This window comes from Notechis scutatus, chromosome 10 (assembly GCF_049901735.1).
Source record: "Notechis scutatus isolate UNSWTSFEM ecotype Mainland chromosome 10, rNotScu1.2, whole genome shotgun sequence".
Taxonomy (NCBI): domain Eukaryota; kingdom Metazoa; phylum Chordata; class Lepidosauria; order Squamata; family Elapidae; genus Notechis; species Notechis scutatus.
This window is the reverse complement of record NC_142018.1, coordinates 10,219,132-10,241,684: the sequence shown is the minus strand read 5'-3', so window position 1 is coordinate 10,241,684 and position 22,553 is coordinate 10,219,132. Positions and strand designations below refer to the sequence as shown.

General features: G+C 39.9%; 1 protein-coding gene across 2 annotated transcripts in view; it reads left to right on the top strand.

The window, feature by feature from the left end:
- Window positions 1–22,553, top strand: part of RPS6KA6 (ribosomal protein S6 kinase A6) — a 63,507-nt gene that overhangs the window by 30,762 nt on the left and 10,192 nt on the right. For both annotated transcript variants that reach the window (XM_087972068.1, XM_087972069.1), the window contains exons 5-14: window positions 1,755–1,835; window positions 4,175–4,254; window positions 6,480–6,586; window positions 7,232–7,269; window positions 12,766–12,908; window positions 13,923–13,993; window positions 16,141–16,229; window positions 17,868–17,932; window positions 19,008–19,110; window positions 21,404–21,528. In XM_087972068.1, coding sequence (XP_087828194.1) covers window positions 1,755–1,835; window positions 4,175–4,254; window positions 6,480–6,586; window positions 7,232–7,269; window positions 12,766–12,908; window positions 13,923–13,993; window positions 16,141–16,229; window positions 17,868–17,932; window positions 19,008–19,110; window positions 21,404–21,528 — 902 coding nt within the window. The remainder of the gene's footprint in view (window positions 1–1,754; window positions 1,836–4,174; window positions 4,255–6,479; window positions 6,587–7,231; window positions 7,270–12,765; window positions 12,909–13,922; window positions 13,994–16,140; window positions 16,230–17,867; window positions 17,933–19,007; window positions 19,111–21,403; window positions 21,529–22,553) is intronic.

The following is a 22,553-nucleotide window of genomic DNA, read 5'->3' as shown; positions in this document are numbered from 1 at the left end:
AGCAGCTCCACGGTTGTGCACATGCTGGAGTGCCAGAAACTGGAAGAGCAACACTCCCAAGCATGCATGCATGCATGCACGGGGAAGCTGAGCTTCTGGTTTCTGGCACGCGCATGCACACTGGCCAGCTGGTCTTCGCACGTACATGCGTGCCAGAAACAGGAAGACCAGGTGTCTGGTGCGCATGCATGCGCTGGAAACCGGAAGCTTAGCTTCCTGGTGTGCTTTATGTGAGCTGGGGGGATAGCTCTGCATGGCACTTCTGGCACGCATGCCATAGGTTTGCCATCACGGGCTTAAGACTACATAAAATGAAAGGGAATCAGCAGTTCCTGATTTATTCCCAGGATTTATTTCCAGAATTGACAAAATGCTTAAACTAGATTCACATTAAACCATTCCTGTATTATCCATTGGTAAGTAGCAGCATGGGGATGACTTTGGCTGGCCATCGGAAGCTAAGCAAAAATCTTGATGAACATTTGAATACTATTCCACTGGGAAATCCCAGAACTGTAGATTTTACAAGAGTACTTCTCAACCTTAGAAGATGGTGTGGACTTTTAGGGTGTGTGGACTTCAACACCCAGCATTCCCCAGCCCAATGAAGCCCATACATTTTGAAGCTGCTAAGGTTGAGAAACGCTTCTCTAGAAGAAGAAGAGGACAGTTCCATATCACTATGAGTAAAAAAAAAAAAAAAAAAAGGATTTTCCCATCTAAGGCATCAGCAGTCATGTTCAATTCAATTATTACCAATATAATTTTGAAGTGGCTGTTTTATATGACTCAACGGAAAGCTGGCACAGTTCACGAATATGCCGTACTCATGAGTCATACTACAGTTGTGACTTTTTCATGACGTTTTGGTGGTCTTGATGTTCATGGTCGCTTGAACTTTCCCATTCAGTTTCCCTGGAAATCACTAGAACGCTTCTGAAAAAGACTTATAGAAATTTGTTCATAAAAATCATTTGTATTTGTGCTTTTTGTTAACTGCCTAAATAGAATAGAATAGAACAGAACAGAACAGAACAGAACAGAACAGAACAGAACAGAACAGAATAGAATAGAATAGAATAGAATAGAATAGAATAGAATAGAATAGAATAGAATAGAATTAGTAGAGTAGAGTAGGGTAGGGTAGGGTAGGGTAGAGTAGGGTCAGGTACAGTAGAATGGAGTGGAGTGGAGGAGTGGAGTGGAGTGGAGTGGAGTAGAGTAGAGTAGAGTAGAGTAGAGTAGAGTAGAATAGAATAGAATAGAATAGAATAGAATAGAATAGAATAGAATAGAATAGAATAGAATAGAATAGAATAGAATTCTTTATTGGCTAAGTGTGGTTGGACACAGAAGGAATTTGTCTTGGTGCAAATGCTCTCAGTGTCCATTAAAAAAAAAGATACATTATCAAGAGTCAAGAATCATCAGGTACAACACTTAATGATAGTCATAGGGTACAATAATCAATCAAATCATACTAGGAAACAGTCAATAAAAATCATAAGGATGCAAGAGACAAAGTTACAGTCATACAGTCACAAGTGAGAGGCGATGGGTGGTAAGGAGTGATGAGAAGGTGAATAGTGATAATAGTGCAGACTTTGTAAATAGTTGGAAAGTGTTGAGGGAAATATTTGTTTAGCAGAGTGATGGTGTTCAGGGAAAAACTGTCCTCGTGTCTAGTTGTTCTGGTGTGTAGTGCTCTGTGTACGTATTTAGTTTCACTCTTCTTGGAAAATTTATGTTTGCAGTTCGAGATAGAGTCCGCACAAAGATGGAGAGAGATATATTAGTAGAAGTAAATCATCCCTTTATTGTCAAACTGCACTATGGTGAGTATTATTGTCTGTGACTTTGATCAAGGTTTATCCAATTAATGTCTTCATTTCTAGAGTTTGAATGACATCTACTAGCTTGGTTAAAAAAAATAATGCATACCTCGTATTGTACTTTGAAATCCACAAGCCATTTAAGCAGATTTTTTAAATGTTTTCCATGAAGCTGGATTTATTTAGATAAAAGTTTTTATTATTTACTTAGCATATAGTGTATCATACATGGATAACATTTCATCTAGATTAATAGAATGCAATAAAGTAGGGTTGTTAAAAATATCTGTGTTCAAATGTCTAGGCTAGGGGTGTCAAACTCAATGCTCAGATCTGGCCCATGGTGCCTTTGCCAGTGAAAACAAGCACTGTTTTGCTGGCAGAGGGTTGCAGGAGACCGTCACAGCCGGAAACAGAGCTCGGGAGTGTTCTGACCAAGGCTTCCTGGGACCGCAATTAAGCACATGCTTAGTTAAAACAACTCTTGTTTTATTTCAACGCTGGGAATTACGTTCATTTCCAGCTGGTAATGAGTCGCAAACAGTCCCTCGAGATAAGCACCCACCTTTCTCTCCTTTGAATTGCTGCCAACAACTAAAGTGCCAATTGAATTATAAAAAACCAACCGAAGTACGAAGTCCACACAGAGCTTCAAGGATTAATCTGAACAGAGTGAACAACTTTGCTTCCTGCAAAGGTTTCTCTACCTTTGCACCTCCTTTATACCTTATGGGAGGGCCAATCACCTCCAAGCCTTATTCCCGAGTCGCCCCTTTTGTCTTAACTGTTCTTGCCTTCTGGCAGCTTTGCACACACGTGCACTGGTAACAGGCTCCCCCTGTTCCTTTGCCTCGCTGCTGTCAGATTCTGGAGGCTCCAGAGTCAGCACACAACTCCCAGGTGGCCCTGGCCCCATCTCTGCATCGGATACAGAACCATCGGCCGAGTCGTCTCCAGACTCCCAGATTGGCCCATGATCCTCCCCACTGTCCACCTCTGCTGCCAGCTCCACAGGCCGCTGGCGGACCACAGCAGGGAGCCTGTTTTCGCTGGCAGAGCGCTTGGGCCACCACAGGCACCCCCAACATGAGTGATGTCAAGCTGGCCATGCCCACCATGGCCAGTCCCCCCCCCCCCCAGGTCAAACACAACCCTGATGTGGCCTTCAGTGAAATTGAGTTTGACACCCCTGATCTAGGCCATCTAACCATTGAGATGCAGCATTGATTTTTAATGTGTGTGTGTGTGTGTGTGTGACAGTAAACTGGTATATCCCTCAGCTTACAGCCAGTCACGCAGTCACGATGTGATTGACAGCTTGACACGGGAGCCTGCATGTCACCCACACTGATGGGAGGATACTATGCCCCATTTACACAGAGAGTTCTGGCAGACACCGGCTGAAGTGTGACACCTATTCAGGACGGTCCATTGCTGACCTGGTAGTTCAGAGCCTGCTGTCAGGATTCCAGCAATCGCCCTCATTAAATCATGATTCTCGAGCCAAACTTCAAAAAACTTCAAACATTAGAGGCGACATACTGGCACTGCCCCGTATGGAGCCAACTCTGGCCTATATAATTTACAGTCACCTGTGACCCTGTTTCCCCCCTCCCCTTTTTATGGCAACTACTAAAACAGGCATAGGCATGTTTTATGAGTTGACACCTAGCACTTTTGAGTGGGGTCATTTATACGTCTTCCTATGTCTGGCCATTCGTTGACCCATTTGGCTCTCCATTGGGAATCGGTGGTAAAAGTTGTTGAGCAGTTGTGAAAGTGCCAGTGGGGACTTCCTGGATTTGAGTCGTCCAACTAATAAATGAAGAAGGTCACAAAAAAATGCTGCCTCCCAGTGTAATGCTCTTAAATACGAATAAAGCATTTTGAGTTTAACCTACTTTAAATATGTGGCTATCAATTTAGTATTTTGGTCAAATTCCTCTTCATTGGTGACAGGAAGGGCATCAGCTCCATTCAGTTGCCCAGATTCCACCCTGCAAGGGATTATGGGTGAAGAAGAAGAAGAAGAAGAAGAAGAAGAAGAAGAAGAGGAAGAGGAAGAGGAAGAGGAAGAGGAAGAGGAAGAGGAAGAAGAAGAAGAAGAAGAAGAAGAAGAAGGGGAGGAAGAGGAGGAGGAGGAAGAGGAGGAGAGGAGGAGGAGGAGGAGGAGGAAGTTGTTTATAGAATTCCTCTTGATTGATTCCTCTTGCCTTGAGTAGTTAAAAGTTTAGAGCCCTCAAATGTCTCATATGATTAGGATATATTATTTAGTGTTTTATCTATGCTTCATATCTGTTGTTGCACAAAACTGATTCATATTTTATGGCTGCTCTTTACAGCCTTCCAGACTGAAGGAAAGCTATATTTAATATTGGATTTTCTCAGGGGAGGAGACGTGTTCACAAGATTATCCAAAGAGGTATGTATTTATGGACCTTTTAAAACATAATGTGAAGTGGTAACCCTTATACTAAGTTTTTGTCTTTGCCTTTTCTTCCAAGAGCTCCATTTTCTCTTTTTTTATATATTTTCAACATCCATATGAGAGGGGACGACTAACTCAAATCCATTTATTTTATATCTTAGTTTCAAATCTGGGTGGTTTTTTTTTCCCCTTGCCTAAATCCGGCTCTCTGTCACTATTCAGCAGTGAAGAAACTGGATCAATTTTCCATTAATATCTCTTAACCTAATCTCCCTCCAAATTGCGAGGACAAATTGTGATCATGAAGTTAAGAGGGTGGTATGCTGTTTTTGGCTTTCTGGAGAAAACGCAGGATTGAATAAATAGTTGCCTCCCACAGTGTTATGACTACATAAAAACCATCTTACTCTCTGCTTTTAGAAATGTTTTTTTCCCTTCACTCAGGGGAAAGGTTTCTGTGTAAAAACACAATGAGGTCAAATATATTAATAAGTAAATCATTTCTCACTATGTAAGAAAGTAGTTTCCCCCCCCTCCAGGACTTGTCTTAGAAAGGATGCTAAAAGAAGAAATGCTTCAAAGCACCAGAGTGCACAACCCATATCACCTGATTGCTTTAATGAGACAAGTGCTGGACTCAATTTTTGGGGTGTTCCAAGCATGTTCAGATAATTGCAGAGTTTTGTCTTTTAATGGTTAAGCTCTCACTTTTATTCTTTATGATCTTGGAGATCTTTTCGCCATATGGCATAATTAGAGATACTTAAATAATCTTGTTCATTAGGACCTTTTTCCCATGCAGAGAAATTAGGTATTCTGGACACGTGTCCTTCCAGAGGTCAACCATTCCATTTCCCTTGTAATCATTCATTTGTCATTGATGAGCTGCATCCAAAGGCATGCTCTGAATATTTATTCTTGGAGAACTAATAGTATCAATGTCTGTGGAGATTCTCGGTCATCCAGGTCATGTTTGTGCCAAAGATGCTTTTTTCAAAAAGCAACTGGAATTTGTTTTTTGTTTTTCCTTTGCTTTCCTTTGTTTTCAAGAAAAAGTTGCCTTTGGAAAAAGCACCCTTGGGATAATAGGATCAATGTTGGTCCTTTTTGAAGTTGCATATGTATAGTTCCCAGGGGTGGGATGTCAGGGTTCCAGAAATTGTCCGTTTCAATCAGTAACTCAGAGACAAACATATTCTCAAAGTGCTTTATTAATAACAGAAACTTGGCACGTTTGTGAGATTCTGAAACTAAAGGTTCCTCCCAGACTTCCCACAATACTCAGTCAACACCCACCCCTTTTCTCCCACATCATAAATCACGTGAACAAATCACCCTTCAACTACAATTCTTGCTGTGCCATAGAGAATGACCTTGACAGCCTTAGGTATCTATTATGTCTACTGAAAATTATTCAAATAACAACAACCCCCCCCCACTTCCATTCTCCGTAGCTGTGTGGCAGCTTTTAATAGAGATTCCAAAGCTGACATGGGATTCAAATTTCTTAACAATCGGTTCTGTGGGTGTGGCCTAATTTGTGGGTGTGGCTTGGTCATGTGACTGGCTGGGCATGGCTTGTATGTAAATATTGTAAATATTTATGTAAATATTGAATTTTTTATTTAAAAAAAAGAACAACTTTTACCCAAAATCAGGCAAAGCAGGCAAACAGATTGAGTTGCTCACAGAATCGCAGATTCACTCAGAGATCTATCTTTCTGCAATCCGCTACCTGAGTGTGCACTGAAAAATAGAAGCTTCAGTCCTAAGGAAGGTTCAGCTCTGCTTTTAGATTAGCTATAAAGCAAGAAATCCAACGATTTCCTGCTTTCCAGCTAATCTAAATCTCCTGGCACAGCAGAACAGCTGATGGCCGGGAAAAAAAGAAGTAAAAATAGCAACTTACCAAACCTGGCAAGTTTGATGGCATGCCAGGTAAGGAGTGAGTGGGAGGGGCAGGGCCAGCCAGTGGCGTGATTTGCCAGTTCTCCGAACTGTGCAGAATCGTAACAACCGGTTCTATAGAACCAGTCTGACCAGGTAGAATCCCACTCCTGGCAGTTTCTTCTTGTGAGTCATCCAAAACCATGGACAACATGCAGTATGGACTAGTGAATTTGCATCGTGGATCTTTAAACATTGTGGGAATTTGCTAATGTCTTTGATGTACAGAAATTTAACCAGACCGGAATGTAAATCTATATAGTTCTTATTAGGTTATGTTTACAGAGGAAGATGTGAAATTCTACCTCGCAGAACTGGCTCTAGCTTTGGATCACCTGCACAGCTTGGGAATTGTATACAGGGACTTGAAGCCAGAAAAGTAAAGTAAAATGTATTTTATCCACTATTACGGTACTCTTATTTAAACCCTTCTTTTGTGTTTGCCATAAAATAAATATGGAATCACTGCTCTAGAGGTGATCCTTGACTTACAGCTTACAAATGAGCCCAAAATCTTGGTTGTTCAGTGTGACCGTTGTTAAGCAAATTTTGCCCCATTTTATGACCTTTCTGGCCACTGTTGTTAAGTGAATCACTGCAGTCGTTAAATTAGTAACACCGTCGTTCAGTGAATCTGGCTTCCCCGTTGATTTTGCTTGTCAAAAAAAAAATGGCAAAAAGTGACCACATGACTCTGGGGCACTGCAACCGTCATAAATGTGAGTCCATTGCCAGTTGCCTGAATTTTGATCACACGACTATGGGGGATGCCGGAAAGGTTGTAAGCTTGAAAAACAACCATAAGTCACTTTTTCAGTGCTTTTGTAACTTGGAACAGTCACTAAACAAATTGTTGTAAGTCAAAGGCTACCTGTACTCTCTCTTTTTTTTTTTTTAACAAAATATGTTTTCAGAAAATTCTTAATTAATTAAATGTAAATACTATAGCATGCTAATTTGCTCAACTGTCTTATTAAAATATTCCTGTTTATGTGCATTGGTGAATGTGGATTTTAATTTTCAGCATTTTGCTTGATGAAGCAGGACATATCAAGTTAACAGGTAGGTGGAACTTATTAGTATAGCTTTTTTTAAAAAAAAAAACTAAAAATATTTACCTAAATAGACTCAGCTGATTAAAACAGAAGGTATTTTGAAGTGGCTGAAGATGCTGCTGTCTCATCCATCATGTCTTCCTTTATCCCTTCAAATTATTTTTCAACTTTTTGTTGAACAAATGCTACATTCATAAAAAAAATATATGTTTATTTCATATTGAGCCTTCCTCCAGTGCCCACTCCAGCTGGCGGAGAATCTGCAAGAGGTGGTCAGAAAAATAAAGAGAGAAGCCACAATGCTTCAAACAAAGTCCCACCCATTATTATTATTTGTTGATTCATTAAGAAAACTTATATGGCTTCCTAACCAGTGGTGGGATTCCAATAATTTAACAAGCAGTTCTCTACCCTAATGATTTCTTCCAACAACCGGTTGTGATGACCCTGATTGTAACACAAATGTAACAAAATCCAAAACGTAAATAAATGTCCTTTAATGCCTCCAACTTGGCCCCACCGTTCCATAATTCTCAGTTGGAGATAAAACTTACTGAAAAATAGTCTTCAAAAGAAAGCAATACAGTCCAAACTTAATGAGCAGATAGAGGTGAAATAAAAAGCCAAACAAACTGCAATGAAGAAATTTCCACAACAGACCAGGATAAGTAATTACCAAATTCAAGGAGATAACAAGGCACACTTTGTTGGAAGGACACCAACCAAGATAACTTCAGCCCAAAATAAAACACACTTTACTTCTGGCAACTCTGTGTTGTAACCGTCTCCCTTATATACTATTCTCCCCAGCTGCAACTAATGAGGGGGATCATGGCTGCTTCCTCTCTCATAAGCCACGTTGTTCCCTTCTCCATTCCTCCCTGCAGGCCCTAGGATGAAGAGGAGATGGGTCTGGTTCTTCCTCTGACTGCCCAGCTGGCCTCTGCCCTTCCCCACACCTCCACTCCCTGTTGGCTGTTCCTCCTCTCCCTCAGAGTCCGACTCTACGAAGGGCATGACACTAGTTCACCAAACTGCTCAGAAAGTTAACAATCGGTTCTCCTGTAGTGGTGCAAACTGGCTAAATCCCACCACTGTTCCCAACTCATGCATGGTGATACCAGGTGGCTAATAGAAATAAACACTCCAAATATAAAACCCAATAAACCTCACTTTCCTGGTGACAGGAATCAAGCAAACCACTTGATGGGCTCCATATTACCCAGAGCCAATGGCAAAACTATGTCTTTCAAAAGAATATCGAGATGGGAACAAAATATCTCCCTGGGGAGGATGTTCCATAGGGAGGGAGCTACCATGGAGAAGGTCCTTCTTCTTGGTCCCACTAGATCAGGGGTGTTGTTCTGACCCAAACCCTTTTCCAATAAAACAAACACAAACCAAAGCGAACAGAAACCCTTTAATGATTCTTACGAATCCCCAGTTAAAAGGCTGCTGCAAACTAATTAACTTTGATAAGCACAAGCCTCACCAAAAATGTGTGAGGCTGCCCAGAATAACAGATAAGAAATATTTCACAACACAGGAGTCTTCAAATACCAACTAAGATACTGCAATGTCCACGAGGCTGGAGTTTCAAAACCTCTTTGCCTTCTGCAAAGGACGTCTGATTCACAGCTGGCTTTTATCTTCTTGAAGGAGGGGCCATTACCTTGCAGCCTTACTCCCGAGCTGCCTGTGCTGCTGCAACTGCTTTTTCCTGCGAGCAACCCTGCGCGCATGCACACTTGGCACAGGCTCCTCAGGAACCTCCTCATCACTGCTGCCAGTCCCCACAATTTCTGAAGGCAGCAGTCCACTCCCTAATGGTCCTGACCCCTCATCTGAGTCCTCACTCTCCTCAGCTGTCCGCACCTGCTGCCAGCTAACCACAACCGGTGTCAAATTGGATGCGTCTTGTGCAGGCCACGCCCACCCCGGCTCAGCGAATGGGGAAAACGTCACGTGACGGCAACATGATGCCACAAGTTTGACACCCATGCATTAGAGGGACCTCCTTAAGGTGGGGGAAGTGATCTCCACTCATATAGATTGGGTAGGTATAACTTGGAAAAGATGGTCCTTCAAATAACCTGGATCCATTTTTAAGTGTGTTACACATAGACAACAGGTGGAGCATCAACCACAGTGGCTGTCTTCTTGATTTCTCTGACTTCCTCTTGTGAGTACATCTGCCAGCTGGTTGTTGTATTCTCATGTATCATAGCAGTTAAGAGTAACATCGAAGTCTAATGCCTAGTAACAGAACTCTACAGTATGTGCAAAAACAGGCTTGCAAATGCATAATCGTTCACGGCAAAGCTAGAATTTTCAATGTATAACAAAGCAAAAGAACATTTGTTGTTACAAAGCATTAAGCCAGCATTACCTCCCCCTTCAAAAAAGAAAAGAAAAAAACATGACATACATCAATGCTCATTATCAACCATCCGTTTCTCTTTTTGAACAGTAGTCAGGGAGATTGGGGCTCTAATGCTCACATTTTGCCTTTTATGAGAAACAAGAACATCATGTTTTGTAGGTATGTAAAACGAAACCCTGCAAAATGACAATAATACTCTAAAAATGTAGGGAGGGAAAATATCCGGATACCATTCCAGAGTGCTTCAGATTTTAAATGTAGTTTATATCTTCCATCCTTTTATGTTTCTACAGTCTGTTTTTAGTCTATACTTTTCTTGCTAGTTATTTAAAATGAATTATGGTTTAATGTTGTTGATAGAAGAATGACAAGTCTGGATTCATTACAGATGAATCTCTCCCATTCTTTCTGATGAGAAGAGAACTTTGTAAGAGTTTGTAAGAGAACTCAAAGGCAATATCCTTATAATTTAGGGCATGTCAAATTTTTCAACTTTCAATTTCCAAATATTAGGGGTGAAGCTGTGTCTCCCTAAAAGTTATGATATACCTTGGGGATTGTAAATATATTTTGGTTACTTTAATATAATTTAGAATAACAGAGTTGGAAGGGACCTTGGAGGTCTTCTAGTCCAACCCCCTGCTTAGGCAGCAAACCCTATAGCATTTCAGACAAATGGCTGTCCAATGTCTTCTTAAAAGCCTCCATTGTTGGAGCATTTACAATTTCTGGAGGCAAGTTGTTCCATCGGTTAATTGTTCTCACTGTCAGGAAATTTCTCCTTAGTTCTAAGTTGATTCTCTCCTTGATTAATTTCCACCCTTGCTTCTTGTCCTGCCCTCAGGTGCTTTGGAGAATAGCTTGACTCCCTCTTCTTTGGGGCAGCCCCTTAGATATCAGACCACTGCTATCATGTCACTCCTACTCCTTCTTCTCCTAACTACATAAATATCACAATTTTTTAACATTTTGTTTGTTTCATATGATATAAACCTAAGCTTAAACCTTCTTCCATTTAGTTTCTAGCACTTGGTCAATCGCTTGCTTCTCAATGTTTGATTGCGCTAGGGATCAAGCTTCAAATCATACTCCAAAACATTGGTTAAAATTAAAATGAAGCAACTTAAAACATTACAGCTCTCCTAGCTTCTTGCTCGTTCTCTCTCTCTGTTTATTTCTTGAATTTATATAGCTGCCCCACTCATGCATGGGAATCTGGGTGAGGTACACAATGAAAGCTAAATAATTAACCTCATTTCAAACACAACCATTAAAAATGAGTTAAAAGTACTTTCTCAGCCTTTTGGCCCAGACCGAGTGTGCAATTGTACAGTTGTGTATGTTGTACTTTCGGAGACAGCTATTTGGATTTCTTACTCATTTTCAGCTTCTCTGAAATATGTAAATTTTCTCATGTGTTTTTGATTCTTATGGTCATGCTGTTTAGAGTATCTGCTGTGCTTTACGAGAAGCCGTTCCATTTGGATCTGTCAAAAAGTAATAATTGCTTATTTATAACATTTCCTAGACACCAACTGTTAGGGCGACTAATATGTATGTACAATAAAAGCAAAACAAATTCTCCAGTAAGATAATAAAACAACTAATCAAAACAAGTGTTACAACAACAACACTCCCTAAATAGATCACAGAAATGCAATTAATTTAAAACCAGACAGTGGCTTTTAGCCTATTGAAGAAATACTGGTGCTCATTATTCTAATTCTAATTCAGTGCTTAACTACAGGTGGCTGAGACCACATTTTCATGCTGAATGTTGACTAAAAATGACACCTGTGAATTAAGCATGCTTTGAAGAAAAGCTGTGTTAGCTAGCTTGCTGCACTATAGGCTGAAAATATTAAAATAGGGTAAGCAGAAATGAGTGTACAAGCTCCTCTGCTTTTTTGGTGGGGGAGAAAAGATATCGTATATTCAATACATTTGTGAGATGATGCAAAGAGGATTTTGCGTTAAGTTGAAATTCTCCACTCGGAGAAAGATACACAGTTGAAAATTTTAGCTTGGTCTTTGTACTGTTGTATAAATCTGTCACTTGGACACTGGTGGAAGCCACGCAGAGATCAAAGCAGTGTTTCTCAACCTTGGCCACTCTTAAGATATGTGGACTTCAATTTCCAGAATTCCCCAACCAGCCATGTCCACAAATCTTAAAACTATGGAGGTTGAGAAACACCGGCTCAAAGCCCTGGATTGATGGACCTTTCCAGAAACTGGGCTAGAGTTAAATCCAAACTGATTTTCCTCCTTCAAATTTTTCATTGACCCAGTGATGAGACACATTGCTTTTACATGTAGAACTTGTCCATATCTTTACGGGTGATGCTCAATCATAATTTACTTTATCTATAATGCAAGGGTCTTCAAACTTGACAGCTTTAAGACTTGTGGACTTCAACTCCTAGAATTCCTGAGCTAACATGACTGGAGGAGGAATTCTGGGCGTTGAAGTCCACAAGTCTTAAAGCTGTCAAGTTTGAAGACCCCTGCTATAATGTATTCTTCAAACCAAGTTGTAACATCAATGAATCATGAATTCATGTATGGTAACTAGGAAAGGAGAGGAAAGATAGCACTAGGACATTGTTGTGCCATTATGCAGCTTGTGGGTATTTTGGTGGGCTTGCATGGGGCCATTTTAATTGTTTAATTATTTAGTAATTAATTTAAGAGTTCATTGATAGTCATGTCGGGTATCAGCCTACTAAATTTAGATAGCGAAAGGATCACCTGTCACCTTTCACGTCTTTTTGGTGCCTGCAGCAAGGAGAAAATGATGACATGAGCAACACCACATATTGCAAGCTTGGCCTCTTATGTCCTGCATGCAATATTACAATGTAAATGCAAAAGGGCTGGAGTTTCTACCATGACCTATGACTGGATAAGAGATTAAGAACAGATCATGAAGTGATCATGACTTTCCATCATCGCTTCTCATTGGGGTAGGGTTGAGGAAAATAGACTTGTCATGATAGCTGGAGGGCCATCATTGACTCATCTCTAGGAGACGTGACTTACATGCTAATCATCTTCTTTCTATGACTGATGTTTGCTCATAATTTCTTTGCTTGGTATGTCTTTGTGGTGCTGTTTTAGACTTCGGCTTAAGCAAAGAATCGGTTGATCAAGAGAAGAAAGCTTATTCTTTCTGCGGTACTGTAGAATACATGGCCCCTGAAGTTGTGAACAGGCGGGGCCACAACCAAAGTGCTGATTGGTGGTCGTTTGGTGTTCTCATGGTACTGTGCATTAATGGCCTGGTTTTGTGCTGCATGGCATAAGCATTTGTGGCTCACGATGCATGAATGATAGAAGGGAATATTTGCATTTAGCAGGGTTGAACTGTGGAGACTTTGGTGCTCTCTGAGCTTGGTTGTTTTCTTGCAGACATTTCATTACCCTACTAGGTAACATCATTAATAACTATACACACTGATGATGTTGTCTAGTTTGGTGATGAAACATCTCCAAGAAAACCACTAAGTTCGGACAGCACCAAGGATCACACAAATTGATGTATTTTTTTAATTGTAATTGGGTTTGATATTTTTGGAGTTGTGGCTTAAATATATTTGTTTGGGGTTTTATTGCCATGAATGTTTTGTTTCTTTTATTTTTATTTTAGTTTATCCTCTTAGCATGGCGGTTTTGTTATATTTTATCTTACAAGATGCCAGGAGTGAGAAATATTCGGTGATATACAAATTTAATGAGATGTAATAAGTCATAATTTATAATTGTAATATTTTTGCTGCTAAGCTTACATCATCATGGAAAGTGTGTTATTTGGTTGAACTGAACATGCTTTATGTTAATTTTGTGAGCCAAGTAGCTGAGGAAGGAACACTTAAACCAGCACTGAATGTTGAAAAACATATCACATAATGCTATGGTAAATATGGTTGTAATGAAGTGTTTATAGTTGTCGTTGACTTTTTAAACAAAGTTATAACTGTATTTTCAGCCATCATAGTTTTGTCTGACTATTTAAATATCTTAAATTAATCAAATATGTATTAGTGTAAAGTGTTTAGAAGGTATTTAATGTTATCAAAATTGTTTAATATAGATTTATTATTTAGCATAATCTATTATGAATTTAACAATTCTGTTAGTGTTTTAGTGCAAGTTAGTCTGCCTTCAGAATAGGTTATAATAAGAAGCAGGGTTTTTCTTAAATCTCAATTCTGGAAACTTGAATCTTGTTTGTTAGTTTGTTTTCTAAATGTTTGTGGTCTTTGTTTCTTTCTCAGTTTGAAATGCTCACTGGTACTTTACCTTTCCAAGGTAAAGACCGAAATGAAACTATGAACATGATACTCAAGTAAGTATTTTTCTGTTCTGCTCCATTGCTAAGTATTTTTGCCAGTTAACAAAAATGGCATGCAGTACAGGTTATTGATACGATAAATTGATTATGAGGTTTCCCCTGCCCAAAATTCTTCATTATTTAAGCTGTTTGAAAATTTCACTATGGGCAAAAGTGAGTGGTTTTGAGATAGGATATTTTTATTTCAGGTTTTCGGGTTTTAATTAGTTTCAAAGTATTTATCAAAGCAAAGCAAAACTTTTGTTACTGCCTTCTCGTCCAGGAACCCTTACATAAAATTACATAAAAGTATTTATCCAGTTTTAAAATGGATGAAGAAAAAAACAAGCATTTGGCTTCATTCTTAGGACAGCGGTCCCCAATCTTTGCAGCCTGGTGTCTTGGCAATGGGGGAGGGAAGAGGGGAACCGACCATGCAAGGGGCAGGTCGGTACACCTGTGTATGAGTGCCAGCCCACCGGTCATGTGAGTGGAGCTGTACACTACCCTGCTGCTTGTGTGAGTTGAGCTGTGTGCACTGTGTGTGGGCTGATCCTCTTCTCACACAGCCCAGTTCTGTATAGGCCACAGCCTGGTAGTTGGGGACCCTGCCTTAGGATAACGCTGACAAATAAAGGATTTAGTAAATAAAGTTTAAATAAAGTTTTAAATAAATCATTGTCAACTCATAAAATATTTCTATGGTCTTTTTAGAGTTGCCAACAGAAAGGGAGGGGGGAGCTTGCAAACTGAAACTGCATTCCATAAATGGTTTTTCAAAGATAGTAATTAGGTAACTGAAGTTTCTGCCTCGCAAAATTCTAACTGGAGACCATGATTGATGACTCTTGGCTATGGATGTGTCCCATTGGAGAATATAAATTACGATACACCCAGGGGGTGGGGGGAAACCAGGGTCAAGGGTGACAATGAATTATGTGTCTCAGAGTTGGCTACACCCAGACAGTGCTGGATAGTTTTAACTCCCAATAAATCCTTTTTAAGTTTTGGAGTTTGGCTCGAAACTCATGATTTAAATGGGGGGTAACTGCTGGAATCCTGACACTCATGGTGTGGGTTGAGGAATGACTGGTGTCCTTTGTGCAAAATAGCCAGTAAAACTCCAGACAATAAACAAGATATAAATGTTATAAATTGATATTAACATCAGTGCCAATTTGATCGCTTGAGTCAATGTTGATTTGAAGACAATGCGAGGTATCTTGGTGTAGTGATTCAAAGCATAAGGCTAGAAATGGGAGTCTGTGAATTCTAGTTTTCCTTAGGCATGAAGCCAGCTGAGTGACATCGGGCCAGTTACCCACTCTTAGTCCTAGGAAGAAGGCAGTGGTAAAGCATTTCTGAAATCTTGCCAAACCAATTGCGGGAGGGCTAACCCAGGCAGTCAATGATTTGAAGACATACACACATACACAGAAAGTTTGTTGATTTTATGCAATTTATAAAACTTAAATAATTTTTTAAAATAACTGAAAACTGATTTTTAGGACATGCAGTTTAGCTCTTCGAGCATTTAAAATGAATCTTGTATCCGTTTCATGTTTTCTGGAGTGTGATAATATAAAAGAATGGAGGATTGTTTTTAAGATGGTGCATACACAACTTTGGCTTTCCAGCTGTGTGAGGCTTTTGAGGCCTTGGGTTCTGCAAAGGGACATTTGATCTTATGGGAGATACTAAAGTGATTGGCAGGGAAATGGAATCTCTGGCTTTCCAGATGTTGATTATGGGAGGTGAGGTGATTTTAGTAATCATAACCAATAACCTGATGGTTGAATTATCATGTGGTGATGTATGAAAGATTTCCCAGAAAAAAATAACCTGCATACAATTCCATCAAAAAAGCAGACAGTTAAATCTTGTTTCTGAGCTGAAGAAAAGTGTAGTTAGAAAAATGAAAACTAAGGAAGATACTATATGTATTGCAAGATTGAAGCTGGCACCAAGAGTGCCATTTTTGATAAGCTGCTAAAAATGCACCTTTTTAGAATACTTAGTTAGAACAATAATTTCCTGTCTCTTCGAACAATCACTTGCGCAGTGGAAAACACATGTTCAAAGGCCCATTTGAGTCAATTGTTTGCATTTGATTTTTTTAATTAGAAAGCACTTCTTGAATCCAATTTTTTTTCTTTTCCCAGAGCGAAACTTGGAATGCCACAATTCCTGAGCCCTGAAGCTCAGAGTCTTCTAAGGATGTTGTTTAAAAGGAATCCTTCAAACAGGCTAGGTAAGTTAATCCTGCCTACGTCAGTCTTTCTTGAGGTGGAAATTTCCAGATGTTCTGGACCTTTACCTCAAAATACCACAGTCAAAGGATAAAGGAGAGAAATGCGTTAGTCTGCAACCTTGCAAAAACTCCAGGTTTGTGGATTGTGTTGTAGCATTTCATAACCTCCCTGATATAATCTATTATGGATAGTGTGTCTTGATTTTCAAGCTAATTTAGGAAAATGGCATATATAGAAGAAAGATAAGATAGAATTAGAAGCCATCTCTTCCCCAAAAAGCACATGGGTAGCTGTGATACTACAGTATAATAGGAAACTCCAAAACACCACAGTGTCAAAACTAAGATAAGATAACAAATGTTGATATTATAGTTGGTCAAAGAGTCAGCCAGATGTTTAGACTGGATATGGCATTTCTATCCACCTAGCAAGTCATTGCCAAAGACCTGAGATAGGCAGATGTTGTTATTATGACAACTATTGTTGAGAATACTGCAGCTGACTATCTAAACATTCTTGGTTTTTTTGTTCAAAAATTCCTTTACATTAGTGTTGGTATAATTTACATTGTTTTATTTTTTTTTAAAAAGAGCATTCCCTGACGTTGAAAGTCTACAGAGGGGATTCTCAGTCTTCTAGATCATGATTGTCCCAAAAGTGCTTTTTCAAAAGGCAACTGGATCTTTCTTTCTTTCTTTCTTTCTTTCTTTCTTTCTTTCTTTCTTTCTTTCTTTCTTTCTTTCTTTCTTTCTTTCTTTCTTTCATTCTTTCTTTCTTTCTTTCTTTCTTTCTTTCTTTCTTTCTTTCTTTCTTTCTTTCTTTCTTTCTTTCTTTCTTTCTTTCTTTCTTTCCTTCCTTCCTTCCTTCCTTCCTTCCTTCCTTCCTTCCTTCCTTCCTTCCTTCCTTCCTCCCTCTTTTTTCTTTCTTTTCTCGCTCTCTTTTCCTTCCTTCCTTCCTTCCTTCCTTCTTTCCTCTCTCATTCAAGAAGCTTCTTCAGACCTGAAGAAGCTTCTCAGATGAGAAGCAAAACATCTTCAAGGAAAAACAAAGAAAGTCCAGTTGCTTTTTGAAAGAGCACCTTTGGGTCTGTCATTGAAAACAGCAGTCACTTCCACTGCTTAAGCACTTGGGGCCCTTCTGTGGTTTATATTTGCAGTAGCATGACCGCGTAGACTGCAATCTTTTGAAGCTGACTTGCAATGCAGTGGAGAAAATGGGAGAGCTGAAGCTTGGGAACTGGAAAGCGTTTCTTTTCAGTATTTGAAAAAATATTTCATTATGAATATATGGTCAAGGCAACTCAAAGCCAGGTGCAAACCTGCAGCTAGTGCCATCATAACAGCAACCTAAAATCCCAGGAGTACAATATATAATTAAAGTAAGATTTATCATGTGTATTCCTGGCACCAGGAGCTCTGCAACACTCAAGTTCCAAAGTCCTTCAAGAAGACCCAGAGTTTAACAAGAATAGAAGACCAGGAAAGTCAGAAGAGCAAATTCTTCTAGTGGAAGGGAACTCATACCAAGTAGATTTACTTTTAAAACCTTTTCAATTGATCGATGGGGACCTTCATCAGCATATGTCATTGTTGTTTGATTGGCAATCATGTTGTGCCTTGTGTTCCTTGAAATTATAGGGGCTGGTCCTGATGGTGTTGAAGAAATAAAGAGGCATCCCTTCTTTTCAACCATTGACTGGAATGTGAGTCTATGGAATAAATCTGTACTCAGGATACCATTCTCGTAAGGACTCAAGTTTAATATAATGCTTGACAACTCTTGCATTTTTTAATGTTGGGAAATACCTTGAGCAGGTAAAGCAAAAAAGCCAATACCACCTCCACCAAAGGGAAGAAAAAAGAAAGGAGTAGTGATGCTGCAATATTCTTCTTCTTCTTCTTCTTCTTCTTCTTCTTCTTCTTCTTCTTCTTCTTCTTCTTCTTCTTCTTCTTCTTCTTCTTCTTCTTCTTCTTCTTCTTCTTCTTCTTCTTCTTCTTCTTCTTCTTCTTCTTCTTCTTCTTCTTCTTCTTCTTCTTCTTCTTCTTCTTCTCCTCCTTCTCCTTCTCCTTCCTTCTCCTTCTCCTTCTCCTCTCCTCCTCCTCCTCCTCCTCCTCCCTCCTCCTCCTCTTCCTCTTCCTCTTCTCCTCCTCCTTTTACTTCCTCCTCCTCCTCTTTTTCTCCTCCTCCTTCTTTCTCCTTCTCCTTCCTCCTTCCCCTCCCCTTCCCCTCCTCCTCCTCCTTTTCCTTCCTCTTCTTCTTCTCCTCCTCCTTCTCTTTCTCCTTCTCCTTCCTCCTCCTCCTCTTCTTCTTCTTCCTCTTCCCTTCCTCCTCCCCTTTTCTTTTGAACCTTAGCTGTATCAACTTGTACGTATTTTTTATTTATTTTCATAGCATTTAGAAGCTTTTCAAAAACATTTATAGAAATAGGAGAATGCAGGTTCAAGAAAAGCCTGATACCTTTAGATTCCCTAGTGACTGCCTAGTACTTAGAGAATATTTGTACTCACATCCAGTAGTTTTCCTTCCCTCGATTAAGTCTCTTCGAAGAAGCAAACTCTTCTGTAACAGAAGGAGAGGAAAAGTTGAGTTTTACTCTTTCCTCTTCCTGGGACTCCAAATGGCTCTGGGGACAATCACAGGTGTGGGAAGAGGCATGGGCACAGAAAGGAAATGTTTCTAAAATTGAACTTTCAGAAGCAAAGAACTTCCCACTAGAAAAGCAATATAAATCCACTGTAATCTACGGTGAAATAATCTTTTTGTGGTTCTGATTACAGAAACTTTACAGGACAGAGATTCAGCCTCCATTTAAACCTGCTTCTGGAAGACCAGAAGACACATTTTGCTTTGACCCAGAATTCACAGCAAAAACTCCCAAAGGTAATAGCAATATCACGTAGACTTGTATACTGCTTTACAGTGCTTTTACAACCTCTCTAAGTGGTTTGCAGAGTCAGCCTACTGCCCCCAACAATCTCTCATTTTACTGACCTCAGAAGGATGGAAGGCTGAGTCAGCCTTCAGCCTGGTGAGATTCGAACTGCTAGCAGTGGACAGAATTAGCTTGCAAGACTGCATTCTAACCACAAGGAAGGAAGGGAAGGGAAGGAAGGGAGGGAGGAAGAAAGGAGGTGGGGAGCAGTAGCTATAGCATTTAGACTCATATACCGCTTCACAGTGCTTCACAGCCCTCTCTAAGTGGTTTACAGAGTCAACCTATTGCCCCCAACAATCTGAGTCCTCATTTTACTGACCTCAGAAGGATGGAAGGCTGAGTCAGCCTTCAGCCTGGTGAGATTTGAACTGCGGGCAGTGGGCAGAATTAGCTTGCAAGACTGCATTCTAACCACAAGGAAGGAAGGGAAAGGAAGGAAGGAAGGAAGGGAGGAAGGAAGGAGATGGGGAGCAGTAGCTATACCACTTAGACTTATATACCACTTCACAGTGCTTCACAGCCCTCTCTAAGCAGTTTACAGAGCCAGCATCTTGCCCCCAAACAATCTGGGTCCTCATTTTACCAACTTCAGAAGGATGGAAGGCTGAATCAACCTTGAGCCTGGTGAGATTTGAACTGCCAAATTGCCGGCAGTCAGCAGAAGTAGCCTGCAGTACTGCATTCTAACCACTGCACTACCGCAGCTCATATTACTCTTATTACTTATTAGTAATACTCTAATATTGAAAAGATTACAATGTATTACAGGCAGTCCTTGACTTCCAACAGTTCATTTAGTGTTACAGCAGAACTGAAAAAAGGCACTTGAACTGAAAAAAGGCTGAATCAACCTTGAGCCTAGTGAGATTTGAACTGCCAAATTGCCGGCAGTCAGCAGAAGTAGCCTGCAGTACTGCATTCTAACCACTGCGCTACCGCAGCTCATATTACTCTTATTACTTATTAGTAATACTCTAATATTGAAAAGATTACAATGTATTACAGGCAGTCCTTGACTTCCAACAGTTCATTTAGTGTTACAGCAGAACTGAAAAAAGCCATTCTTCACACTTATGACCATTGCAGCTTCCCCTGTGGTCACATGATCAAAATTCAAACGCTTGGCAACTGACTCATATTTATGACAGTTGCAGGGTCCCAGGGTCATGTGATCAACCTTTTGTAACCTTTTGACAAGCAAAGTCAATGGGGAAGCCAGATTCACTTAACAACCGGGTTACTCACTTAACAACTGCAGCGATTGACTCAACAACTGTGGCAAGAGAGGTCCTAAAACGGGACAAAACTCATTTAACAGAAGTCTCATTTAGCGATAGAAATTTTGGGCTCAATTGTGGTCGTAAGTTGAGGACTGCCTGCAATATATTGTAATATACCTGTAATATATCTTCCCTCCACCCATTCCTCTTTGATAATAGGGTTAACGTCATTGCCCAGAGGATCATGGGTTGCCCTCTCCCCTCTTTGGAAGAGCTTTATAGTTCCCGCTGCCTTAAGAAAGTTCAAAACATTCTCAAAGATCCATCTCATCCTGGGCACCCTTTTTTTTTGAACTATTACCATCTGGCAGATGGTACAGGACTATAATAAAAACAAGGACAAATAGGCTGAAAAACAGCTTCTATCCCAGGGCAGTAGCTCTTTTGAATTCTGCTGAATAGTGCAGTGTTGGTGTCGTGTCGGGGGTTTCCGTTTCAATGTGTGAAGGGTGAAAGATGTGTTTTTGTGTTTATTTTCATGGTCATGATGTGCACTGAAGATGGTGTTTGATTTCATCGTACGAGGTTCAATGACAATAAAGTAAACTAAACCAATAGAACTTTCAATTAAAAAGTTCAACATAATAATTGGAATAGGTATAAACCAGTAGTAAGAGTAAATAAATATAGGCCAATCCTATTGGTCTCCACCAGAAATATTGTATGATGCTCTTAATTTTTAGGGTTATTTTTTTTTAAAAAAATGGCTTTTATTTAACATCACTGGATTAAAATTGACTAATTGAATTAGTTTTCCGTGCTAATTATTTGATTTTTTTTTTAAAAAACCCAAGCATTCATTTTCCTTTGACTGCTTCTTTGTTACAACACTCAGAAAGGTGGTTAGATTTGCCATCTTTCCAAAAGTGGATTATTTGATAAATCAGCATTATGATGTAGAATATTTTGCATTGTATTTTGGGGCAATCTAACGTGTTACACTGCTCAATTAATCGAGATTCCCCTGGAGTCCCGCCAAGCGCCAATGCTCATCAGCTCTTCAAAGGTTTCAGCTTTGTGGCAACGAACACCATAGAAGACCACAAAATCACCCCTCTCAACAACATTTTGCCAATAGTACAGGTAAAAAAAATGTGTCTGTTTGTGTGTGTGTGTGTGTAGTTTCTAGTCTATGCATGCAGAGATATCTAAACAACCATTTATGTAGTAGAAAGCATTTCACAAGAAATGCTTGATAACTAGCGTTGCTGGTGTGTGAGCCTGATTTTTCTGGTTCCGCAGCTATGAAAAAAATAATGTATGGATAATAAGTTGTAAGAGTTCACACATACTTTGCTGGTTTGAGAATGGTGGTTTCTCTGGTTGAAAGATGAGAAGTGTGCCTGTATGTATGCCTGTTTGTTCTTTTTTAAGGAGCTTAAAAGGAAAGCTGCTTTGGAACATAAAGGTCATATAATAATCCACTTGAGAATAAACTATTAAATTGTGTTACGAGTCCAAACAGAAATTATTTTTGGTAAATTTCATACAGACACTTTCCCCTTATCTGTTGTGATTCACTGGCAGCAGGTGCGGACGGCTGAGGTCTCAGAGAGCGAGGACTCAGATGAGGGGCCTGCATGTGAGGCAGGGATGGGGCCAGGACCATCAGGGAGTGGAGTGCTGCCTTCAGAGATTGTGGAGGCTGGCAGCAGGGATGAAGAGGTCCCCGAGGAGCCTGTGCCCAATGCGCATATGCGCAGGGCTGCTTGTAGGAAAGAGCAGCTGCAGCAACATGGGCAACTCAGGTGTAAGGCTGCAAGGTAATGGCCCCTCCCTTAAGAGATAAAAGGCAGCTGAGAAACCAGAGTTCTTTGCAGGAAGCAAAGAAATTTTTGCACTCAAGCCTTGTGGACATTCAGAATATCTTGGTTGGTGTTTGGAGACTCTTTGTGGTTGAAATATTTCTTAGTAACTTTTATCCAGTGTTCTTGGCAGCCTTACATAACCTTGGCAAGGCTCGTTCTTATTAGTTTGAAACAGCCTTTTAACCATAAATTAAAGGAATTTGCAGAGAAGCATTAAAAGGTTTTGCTTTTATCTCTGTTCGGTGTTTGTTTATTTGGAACAAGGTTTGGGTCAGAACAGTATCCTATAAAAATGTTACA